General features: G+C 37.7%; 1 protein-coding gene across 1 annotated transcript in view; it reads left to right on the top strand.

Annotated features, from left to right (window-relative positions):
* Positions 1-11981, top strand: part of LOC107586771 (DNA polymerase alpha catalytic subunit-like) — a 60096-nt gene that overhangs the window by 4765 nt on the left and 43350 nt on the right. Inside the window, exons 12-26 of the mRNA XM_016274292.1 lie at positions 82-195; positions 284-358; positions 1027-1165; positions 1296-1450; positions 1599-1683; positions 2623-2684; positions 2791-2880; positions 2973-3089; positions 3191-3366; positions 3482-3611; positions 3759-3878; positions 3972-4068; positions 5281-5405; positions 5488-5634; positions 6730-6852. Coding sequence (XP_016129778.1) covers positions 82-195; positions 284-358; positions 1027-1165; positions 1296-1450; positions 1599-1683; positions 2623-2684; positions 2791-2880; positions 2973-3089; positions 3191-3366; positions 3482-3611; positions 3759-3878; positions 3972-4068; positions 5281-5405; positions 5488-5634; positions 6730-6852 — 1755 coding nt within the window. The remainder of the gene's footprint in view (positions 1-81; positions 196-283; positions 359-1026; positions 1166-1295; positions 1451-1598; positions 1684-2622; positions 2685-2790; positions 2881-2972; positions 3090-3190; positions 3367-3481; positions 3612-3758; positions 3879-3971; positions 4069-5280; positions 5406-5487; positions 5635-6729; positions 6853-11981) is intronic.

The following is an 11981-nucleotide window of genomic DNA, read 5'->3' on the forward strand; positions in this document are numbered from 1 at the left end:
AAGACCACCTTTTAGTTGATGTGCATATACAAAACATGTACCTTTAATTAACTTTTTTTAAAATTGTTGCTGTGATTTTAGAAAGTGAATTTGGCAACTGGCGAGCAGACAGACTGTCCAGTAGGAATGATGGATGTGTATCAGGAGTTCAACAGTCTGTCTGAGAAGTTCAAAATTATGAAGTTTAAGTCCAAGGTAATTGCTAATGCCTATCATTTCTGTTTTCTGTGCCTTTGGTGCTACAAATATGAAGTTATAAACTGTGCTTCCCCTGTTCCAACAGCCAGTGACAAAGAACTACGCTTTTGAAATCCCAGATATACCCTCACAGTGCGAGTACCTTGAAGTCAAATACTCTGTGAGTAGACATCTCTCACTTATACACTCAAAACAGTCATGTCTATTTTAGAGAAACTTCCTAGAATCTTGGCGTCTGAGACATTTTTTGTGATGTGTATAGGCCCTTTCGCACCGCTTTAGTTCCAGAACTAAACGTACGGTACTAAAGTACTGGGACGATTTTGCGCGAACTATTTCCCAGTACCATTTAAAGGGTTGCATTCGCACCAACAGTGTATACTAAGAAGTAACGTAAGCCGGTCGACAGCGACGTCATATGTGCGCGGCGTTCAACAACAGAAACAAAGAAAAACAACATTAACAACAGGAGGATGGAGGACGCTGTGATCGGAGCGGTGTTTGTTGTGTCTCGCGGGTTTCACAGTGGACATGGAAAGTCGACGTATAAGTAAAGCGACTGAAAGAACGGAAAGGGTGGGTGAGGGCGTTTTCATACGCGTTTGGCCAATCAATGTCTACTTGCGTCACGATTAGTACCAGTTGTGCTGGTTAGACCCTGCTCCGGAGTAGGAGCTAATTTGGTTCTCGAAAAAGGCAGTCCGGTACTAAAATCGCTCCCAGTTCCGGTGGTGTGAACACGCCGAAAAGTGGGTAGTTCCACAATTAGTTCTGGTACTATGAAAAGGTTCCTGCGGTGCGAAAGGCCCTTATGTTGTGTTTCTGTAGGCTGAACTTCCTCCTTTGCCATCTGAGCTGAAGGGTTCTACATTTTCCCATGTGTTTGGAACCAACACCTCTAGTTTAGAACACTTCCTCCTTAACAGGAAGATCCGGGGGCCTTGCTGGCTTGATGTGAAGACCCCTCGTGAGTCTTTCTTTAAAAATATACAAACATACCATTGCTCTGTATTTCCTGTAAGTATTTCCAGGTAAAACTGGATAATTGTCCAGATACTTTAATCATTAACTGTGTCCACTCTCACTGTGCCCTCTAGAGTTGAGCAATCAGCCTATTAGCTGGTCTAAGGTGGAGGCTGTTGCACAGAAGATTGACCTGATCTCAGTAGTTAAAGACCTGTCGCCGCCTCCTCTTGTCGTCATGTCTATAAGCCTTAAGACTGTGCAGAACCCAAAGACTCACCAGAATGAGGTAAAATCTGGGTCTGATACCTCTGACCTGTCTGCAGGTCTCTGATGACTGATTATTGAATCATTCCCCATTAAGTCGTAGCTCAGCTGCAGTATGGCTTTAAAGGAGTTAATTATCACTTCTTTTGCTTGTGTCTTGCCTTGAGCAGATTGTTTCCCTCGCTGCCCTCATTCATCATAAATTCCCTCTGGACAAAGCTCCACCACGGTCCCCTTTCCAGACCCATTTCTGTCGTGAGTTCCTTCACTCTGCAGTTTAATATGCATGTGAGAGTAATACCCTACACATAAAGTCCAAAACTGTCTTGGTTTAACCCTTATAACACATTCAGGTCATTTGAGTCAGAAGAGATTATTTCATATATTTCATATATCTATGAGTTATGAATTTTTCCCACTCAGGCACTTTTGGGACTGAATTTTCTTGCTAAATATGAGTATGCATGCTCAAACATACTATAAACAGACAGCAAATGTATGTGATAAACAAACTTGATCAAATAAACTACATTTGAAAGGGATGACAAAAGACTAAATAGTCTAAATTTGAAAAGTAATGGAGGTTTGAAAAAGTGGACATTTTACTGCTGCTACCTATTGATATTCAACCATTGAAGCATGAAAAATGTATAATCTTTTCATCTTAAAAGTGAAAGTCTATGCAAGTAAAGTTAATACACCTTATTTGAAAACATTCTAGAGTAATTGTTGTTTTGATGTTTTATTAGAAAAATAATGTTTAGATTTTATGTATTTGGTTATAGTCATCAGTTATTTGACTTATACATGTTCTTATAGATTTCATATAACTATATATTCAAATTAGGTTTCTCAAATATTGATAGTTATTTCTTGCATTACACAGGTTTTGTTATACTTCATGTATGGTTTGAAATAAGAAGAATTTCTCTTTTTTTAATTAATAAGTATAGTAATAATATGGTAACAAACTTTGAAATGTTTACATATTCAATCATTAAAGAGAAGTTGTTCATTATATACATTTTGTTGTTATGACTTAAATCTAAATAAAATCCAATGTCAAAACTGACTGACCCGGAATGCAAAAATATTTAGTTTTTCATGCATTATAATGGTTAAATTTAAACCGAGTCATTTTATTAATATCACAGCTTGTGTTTGGAGTGTGTAACTAATTATTTTCTGTTGCAGTGGTGAGCAAGCCCAGCGACTGCATCTTTCCATATGACTTTAAAGATGCAGTTAGAAAAAAGGTATTTTGTTCTTATCTATCAGATGAAGCTTGCTTTGTTTTGGAATTATGAATGAAATAATGCGTTTAATAAACCCCTGATGTTTTTGTCTGTTGATTTGATTCAGAACGGTATAGTGGAGATTGCTGGTACAGAGCGTACACTTCTGGGCTTCTTCTTGGCCAAGATGCACAAGATCGATCCAGATGTGTTAGTTGTGAGTTCAAATGCATGCATTCACCTGTTGTGTTGCTGGTGCATTTCATTTATTTTTTCTAATTCGACCACATCTTCCTTTTGATGCTGTAGGGGCATGACATCTTTGGATTTGACCTTGAAGTGCTCCTGCAGAGAATCAATGTGTGCAAAGTGCCTCACTGGTCAAAGATCGGCCGTCTAAGAAGAGCCAACATGCCCAAACTGGGGGTGCGACGAATTCAATGAGGACTGGAAGTCATATGAGATTATGATTTTTTTAAATCATGTTTTAATCCATTTGTGCATTTTTTTTCTTTTTTTTATCTCAGGGTCGCAGTGGCTTTGCTGAGAAGAGTGCCACTTGTGGACGCCTGGTTTGTGATGTTGAGATCTCTGCCAAAGAACTGATCTGCTGTAAGAGTTATCACCTGACTGAGCTGGCTGCCCAGATCCTAAAGACAGAGAGGGTGGTGGTGCCACCAGAGAACATCAGGAACTTCTACAGGTTAATTGCCACCTGTATGGTTGAACTCGAGTCCTTGCTTCAGATCCTCATCGCGGCAGTATTTTAATTTTTCTGTCGGTTTTTCTGTCGGTTTCTTTCTCTCCTTTTTCAATAGTGATTCCCCGCACTTACTCTACCTTTTGGAGCTTACCTGGATGGATGCCAAGCTAATTCTGCAAATCATGTGCGAGCTGAATGTGTTGCCGCTAGCATTGCAGATTACTAACATTGCCGGTAACGTCATGGTAAGATATCTCGACAAACTACATCCTAGCTTGGCTCTTTTATTACAATTAGTATAAAACACACAAATGATAAAACACATAATTCATTTATTAATGATGCATGCATGTATGTCATGCTTTTCTCTTTTAATGCTTGTTCTCTCACAGTCTCGTACTCTGATGGGAGGGCGCTCTGAGAGGAATGAATACCTACTGCTCCATGCTTTCCATGAGAAGAACTTCATTGTCCCAGACAAACAATTCTTCAAGAAGCCACAGCAAGATCTGGTATCAGATTCCTTCCTCCATTATTGCAGCTATCACACCATTTAACCTTAATTGATACTACTTGTGAACTTTTCATTTTAATTCTGTTCTCAGGCTGAGGATGGGAATATTGACTCAAGGAAGGGCAAGTCCAACAAAACAAGGAAGAAGGCAGCATATGCTGGAGGTCTGGTGCTGGACCCAAAAGTTGGTGAGTCACAATGTCCTTGTGCATATCACTGGTTGCATTTTATGTTTGTGCCTCCCAAATAGGGATGGGTACTGAAACCCGGTTGTTAATCGGTCCTGGGGCTAAATTATTAAAGACCGGAGTATCGATAAGCTCTGACGTTAACGGTTCTGCTATCGTTACTGGATAAATTAAGAAAACACACATATATTATTATTGCTATATATATTATCTTGCAAATTCTATCTCACCTGAGTCGCCAGCTGTTTTTCAAACATTTGTCTATGATGCATTTTTGCTATTCACAATTCAGAAGCGAGATCGCGCTCACGCGGAGGAGTTTCAGCACGCGCAACATGAAAGCCCTGTTTAATTATGATAGAAGAGAGAACTAAACATTCAAACATCTACTTACACTTTAGGCTTGTGGCTGTTTTATTAAGCTAATTTTATTTTTTTGTTTCGATTTTGACTTCTAAGGATTATACAAAAGAAGTGAGGTAAAGCTATTAAAAACTAGCTGGGTTTCGTCTTGCACAACTTCTTTCCCTTCACAGCGGTGTGCATTCGTTCCTCCCTAAAACCCAAACTTAACGTCAGAATCAGCTCAATCGGTGATAGTTGTAAGATGCTGTCTGTACTGTTGCTAAATTGCGGGACATGTTTGATGATAAAATGTTGAAAGCACAATCCGCACAAGAGATGCTGTTCCTCAGGCTGAAATGTGTGCACGCGGCGCACTCCAAAACGGACAAACAAATTACACTTTGAGCTTCATACATATTAAAACTATGCGGTGTTCATTTACATTTGATTACTTTTAGATTTCTTTTGTAGGCTATTACTTACCTGAACAGTAATATTAGTAGAACTTCATGAAAAAAAATGAAAGCACTGTTTATTTCATTTCATTTGCATATTTGTTTTATTGTATTTGTCAGTTTGTTTTACTTTGTTTCTTTGTTCATGTTCTTACTGTATCTTATCTTATGTATAAAACACTAAAAATGCCTGCACACTGGTGCATTTACAAATTGATGTTTTATATTCATTTCATTAAATATTTTACATTTCAGAATATAAAGCAATGTTAATTCAGCTCTCTATTTGTCATTATATATATATTTATATATAAAAATCGATAAGTAGTATCGGTAAGAGTAGTAATACTGTTAAGACCTTAACGATACCCATCCATAATCCCAAATTATCTATTTTATCTTCTTCCATCAGGTTTCTATGATAAGTTCATTCTCCTGTTGGACTTCAACAGTTTGTACCCCTCCATCATCCAGGAGTTCAACATCTGCTTTACTACTGTTGAGAGAGGAGCGACCAATGCACACAAGAAAACTGAGGTGCGTTGGGGGTGGTTGGCTTTGCCTGCATGGGTATGATTATGTATTTTGAGCATGCCCTAAACTACTTCCATGATTACAGGAGGATGACGATGAAATTCCCGAGTTGCCAGATCAGAGTCTGGAGATGGGCATTCTTCCCAAAGAAATTCGGAAACTGGTGGAGCGTCGACGACAGGTCAAACACCTAATGAAGCAAGCGGACCTCAACCCCGATGTGTACTTGCAAGTAAGTACAATCCCAGGCAGGACTTCAATGCCTTTCTGTATTGATAACACAGCCCTCTACATTGCGAATAAATCACTCGCATATGTGACTAAATCTTCACTCTGGTCGACTAAATGATGTTTAATATTAGCCACTGGCTAATAAATTCTCAGATTTTACTCGCCAGTGTGAGTTGGAAGCTGAGTATAAGTTTAGCACAGATATATTTTCACTCGCCGAACACTCTGACTTGAGTGCTTCAGAGTTTCATTCTGTCAAGCGATCTGTGCTATTTTTAATTTCATCGCGCAGCGCACCTGTATTTGACGTAACGTAAACTCTAGTGTGAAAGCGCATGACTCGCTGTCGCTTTGTCTCACACACACAAAGAAAGAGACAGAGCGAGTGAATCTTACATACCATGCAAAATTGATGCACTACATGTAAACGATGTTCTTTGTATTTTCCTGTCCAAATAACAAAAGCTCCTTTTGGAATTCTTCAGCTTTTAAGAAATTCTGGGTTCTCCGGTCATGGGCAGAACTAATGCGCGATCGGCAATCTCATTGGCTGGCGCTCACCTATTATTGTCCTTGTTTTGATTTCAGCACATCAGTTTGAGCGAATGCAGACAATGTTATTGATATTCATGAATTCAGCAGCTAATTAATCCTTAGTGCATTTCATATTGTTTTTAGTAGTAGAATTTGTAGTATTATTATTAGTTTTTTTTTATAGAACCACTGAATGACCAAAAAAGCACCACCACCAGTCCATTCAGTTAAAATGACTAATATTCATTCATACATGGTTACCAGGTTTTAATTCTAATTACTGAAGTTCTATCATTAAATAACACTTGATTATCATATCATATTATAATGCTTGACTGACTGATGTTAAGAGTGTACTTTCAGATATTTATATATATATATATATCTATATCAGTCTGGCGAGTAAACTAAAAATGTACTTGCTAATGGCTATTCAATTGCCAAGGTGTCTGTAGAGGGTTGTAACAGGCTGTCAGTTTGGCAAGTTTTTTTCTAGCTTTGCCAATATCATATTTTTGTTTTAAAACACTGCATGCAGGCCTTGATTAATCTTTTCTCTTAGTATGATATCAGGCAGAAGGCCCTGAAGCTGACAGCTAACAGCATGTATGGATGCCTTGGCTTTTCCTTCAGTCGCTTTTACGCCAAACCGTTGGCTGCATTGGTCACTCATAAAGGAAGAGAGGTATGTAACAGTACACAATCCTGTATTTAATGGGTATACAACATTCTGTTTAGATCTGCTCTATTTAAATAGAATGTAACAAAGACCTTGAGTCCCCCCTTTTTTAGTGTCTTGTATCATTTACTTTACAAAAAACATTGTTTTTATTTTTTTTTCTGTCCATATTGCTGTAAGAGGTTGTAAATTGCAAATGCATGCATTTTTTAAAAGCAGTTTTTGCCAACATTTAGATTATATAAGCATACATATGACTTTAAAGGGATAGTTCACCCAAAAACGAAAATTTGATGTTTATCTGCTTACCCCCAGGGCATCCAAGATTGTAGGTGACTTTGTTTCTTCAGTAGAACACAAACAAAGATTTTTAACTCAAACCGTTGCAGTCTGTCAGTCATATAATGGCAGTCAATGGGCTCCACGGCTTTGAGAGTAAAAAAAAAAAACACACCGACAAAACCAAATTAAACCCTCCGGCTTGTGACGATACGTTGAGGTCTTAAGACACGAAACGATCGGTCTGTGCAAGAAACTGAACCATATTTATATAAAAAAAATTTTTTACCTCTGATCCACCGCAATGTCCAACTGTCCTGAGCGCGTTCACAACATCCGACGCGAGTACGTGCTCTGGCATAGTAGACATAGATATATGCAAGTGGATGCCTCATTAGTGATTGTTTCTATGGTCCGCGATATGTTCCAAAATGGCGGACGTGTCAACGTATCTGGAGTGGTCGAATAGGGAATCTATACATATCTATGATAGTAGACGCATGTGCGGAAGCGATCTGTCGCGCGTATACGTCACTCATTATTTACACCATGCAGAGAGATTGCGAGATTGTTCTCTGGCACTGCGATGATCTAAAGATATTTAAAAGTACAGGTCATCACAATGGAAGACGATTTTGATATATCATCAGACAATGTGGAATTTTTGCCCAACTGTATTTATTTGACGTCACGCGCCAGATGTTGTGAACACGCTCAGGACAGTTGGACATTGCGGTGGATCAGAGGTAAAAAAATTATATAAATACGGTTCAGTTTCTTGCACAGACCTCAATGTATCGTCACGAGCCGCAGGGATTCATTTGGTTTTGTCTGTGTATGTTTTTTTTTGACTCTCAAAGACGTGGAGCCTATTGACTGCCATTATATGACTGACAGACTGCAACGCCCCCCCCATTTCTTTAACATCTCATAGGAGTAAGGTGCTTTTTAATTCTTGTTACTGGCCACTGTGTAATATTTTGGGTTCTTTTTGTACCTACGGTGCAATGTTATTTTAGTATTATTTATATACTATTATATATTATAGTTTTTATTAATATTTTCAATTAGCTTTTAATTTTATGTATTCAGTTTACATTTTTTGTATCTTTTTTATGAAACCGCAGTTTTAACTAATTTTAGTATTGAAGTTTGTGATTTTTATGGTGCTTTTGTCTTTAGTTTTATTTATATTTCTATTTAGCATGATTTTTTTAAATTTTAGTCACCCCCCCCCCCCCCCACCTCTCCCCTGAATTTTTTAAAATTTTTTACCCCCCCCCCCCCCAAATATATCTATTTGCATTTGTTTTAATACAGAACAATACATAAATAAAAAAAATATATACATAAAAGAAAACACATACCTTATAAGAACAACACCCCCCCCCCTCCAAAAGGGAACAAAAAACATCTCCAACTATACCTTTCCATACACCACCATTCACAGCCATCCATTTTACAATTTAACTGTTACCTTTTCCGAGTTATTAGTTATTTTGATAAAGAAATCACATTATGTAGTGGAGATACCAAATACAAAAGAGATGAGTATTATTTATATATATATATATATATCAGTCGTCCCCCGTTGTCAAGTCATCTTGGTTACAATAGTGTAAAAAAGGAGTCCAAATATTGTAGAAGTCTTTGTTTCCCTTTAACTGCGTAAGTCAGCTTTTCCATGGCAAGGTTGTCAGTCATTTCTTTAATCCAAAGCATAGAGGAAGGACCTTGTATCTCCTTCCATTTTAAAGTAATAGCCCGCTTGGCCTGAAGCAAACTAAAGTCAATTAGTTTGCGTTTATTGGTGTTCACCACAAAATTTACTGGGTATATATGAAATAAACTAATTTGAGTAATTTAGTACTTTTCAACTTTTCAGTTAGTTGCCTAAGCAACATTTCTAATTTGTCTAAATAAAATATTTATTTTATCTTATTTTAATTAAAAATGATTTGTAATAGTTTAAGTTTTAGTTAACAATAACAACACTGCTATGGTATGACATGTTTTGTTCATCTTGTTTCTCAATATGAGGTCATAAAACTAGATGTAAAATAATGATGCAGTGTTTAGTTAGTTTACATTTTAAAAATAGTTTGAAATGGATTTACATGAAGTATACCTTGTTTTATTACATATCTTGCCATTCATTAACCACAGGTACCATCTACAGTTACTGCCACTAGAGGGCAGTCTAAACCCATCCATAACCGTGTGTCCATGTGAGCTGCTCCTCTGGCTCTGATTTCACTCGCCTCCTCATGAGCCTCTGTTCTCTTTTGTGCTTTAACCAATTTGACTTGATCTCTTGTTCCTTTTATGCCACCTCCTTGGCATGATAGCTGGCTACCTGCTCTTGACTTTAATGAGGCCAGACTTTGAAAGCCCACCAGGGTGTAACTATACAAACGGCGACACATTCACGCTCCTACCCCACTCCCTTCTTCCACAGTGTCGCTGGGCGTTGTGGGGCATTGTTTGAAATGTGGGGGGGGGGACCAATAATTACAATCTCTTTGCATTAGCCCCAGCATTCAACACAGGTTTTCACTGCTTCATTTGTTACAAGAAGAGCTACCAAAAACCCAGTAAATTCAGTGAGGAGAAAAAAGGAATGCTTGCAACGTTGATTTTTGCATTTGAAAATTCAGTTTTGCAGTATTTAAACCACTTCACTGAAGTCTGACGATATTAATAATGCGATTCTTCATTTCTACGAGCCCAGCTTGACTCCACAACCTTAATTACTTTGATTAGGCTTATTGTGATGCATATTCTCCACTGTCAACCAGCATGATGCTGAACTATACACTAAGATGTTTTGGTAGGGTTCAATGGGAAATGGAAGGGGGACGGTAGCAACAAATACTCACACGTACTTGCGTTACGTTGACCCTGACATTAGTGGCGTGATGTGAATGCTTCTGTATTCAGTTGCCATTTATATTTTGATTGAGGGCCTTCTTTATCTGTTGAGAACAGTTAGCGATAGGCTTTGGTGTTGCGGATGTAATTTTTTCCATGGCGATAAAGATGCTTGATTTGGCCCCTGTTCGGATGCCCTCCTGAGCTTCTCGTCTTTCCTTATTGGCCCTACGGTAAGGGGATCTAGACAAGCCCCCGGTGATTCTCAGCTTGTTGAAATATGCAGGTTCTCAGAGCCGTGATGGAGATGACGGCTGTTTGGCACCAGCATCTGAGGGATTCACTGCACGATGTGCCGTTTCAAACTTTTAAGAGGGCAAGAAGTCAAAGAGGCAATTTTCTTTTCATGTCTTCCGTTGGTGCCAGACACGCAGAACGTGGATCGTAACCGTTGTCTAATTTGACAATTGGGTTTTACGATCGTCAAACACTAAATCCTGTCAGTCAGATGGTGCGTCGGTCTCGTCTTCTGATGGATGGTCTGCTGTCTGCACCATCATTGTTTTGGGATAAGAATTACAGGCGCTCTGCTTTTAATAGAGTTAACTAATACTTTCTGAGAAGCTAGCTTAGTGCTAACCTCCCACAGGGGTGTAAATTCAGCCAGCAGGTGTTGTAAAGTGGGTTGAAGTCTAGAGGTGCCGCAAGAGAGAAAGTTTTGAGCTTTATTTGCTGGTTGCTTTGAGTGAAGGAATAGGGTCGGTTTCTTAAAGCAGGGGTAACATCCCTTTTAAATTTCATGATCCCCCTGCGAGGGACTCTGAAATAAAAAAGCAAGTATGTGCATTTCCATTTGTACTGTATTAGAAAAGTTTTGTATGCTTGATTTTTTTTTTTTTAGCTCCAAATTTTCATATTAAAATAAGAAAATATATATTTTTTTGTTATTATTTATTTTTATGAAAATAATGTTTTATTCCAACTGTTTTACTGCATGTGATCAAATAAATGCAGCCTTGGTGAGCATGAGTAGGCCTGTCACGATGATAACTTTTTGTTATGCGATATATTGCCCCAGAAATAGTTGCGATAAGTGATATTATTGTCATTTTAAAGACCATTTTATGCCACTGAATATATAATCATAATGTAACAGCATAATAATGCAAGAAGGCCTCCACACTTCCAAATGACAACAAACATTTAATTTAAGAATATTTAGATATTAAATATCAAAATATTAGATACCTGAATAAATAGTAAATAAGCATTTTCTAACAAAAAGTGCAGAGTAACAAGTAGAAAAAAAGAAAAATGCATAAAGATTTTCCCTGACCTTCTTTTCTCTATAAAATAAGGGTGCACATTATTGCTGAAAAACACAATCACTACTTAGCAGTCAGATGTCCGTATGCACAAAAGCACCGATCCCTAAACAAGACCACATCTGCAGATGAAACTTTGTTTGTAGAAGCATTTTTTAAATTTGAATTAGCACCTCATGACTACACCACGCTATGTATGAGAAGCTGCAAAAGACACTGGCGCAAGTGGAATGTACAAAACATGGTGACATTAATTTTTAAGTAAATATAATGGGCGGTATATTGCGTCACCAAAAATTATTGAGGTCATGTACATGTATTGCGCGATAAGTCGATATATTGATTATTGCGACAGGCCTAAGCATGAGTCTTTTTTTTTTTTCCAAAAGAAAATTACATAGATATAATATTTATATCTACATACACATAAAATGACTAATCTCTTGATTTTGGGCCAGTCTTTAGAAATAAGAATGAATTTTTTTTATATACAGTGGGTACGGAAAGTATTCAGACCCCCTTCATACATTTAATTATTTCATTTTCATTATTTCATTAGACTGGCAAAAACATATATATGTATACAGTGGGGCAAAAAAGTATTTAGTCAGCCACCAATTGTGCAAGTTCTCCCACTTAAAAAGATGAGAGAGGCCTGTA

The sequence above is a fragment of the Sinocyclocheilus grahami genome, unplaced genomic scaffold (genome assembly GCF_001515645.1).
Source record: "Sinocyclocheilus grahami isolate Dianchi unplaced genomic scaffold, SAMN03320097.WGS_v1.1 scaffold85.1, whole genome shotgun sequence".
Classification (NCBI taxonomy): domain Eukaryota; kingdom Metazoa; phylum Chordata; class Actinopteri; order Cypriniformes; family Cyprinidae; genus Sinocyclocheilus; species Sinocyclocheilus grahami.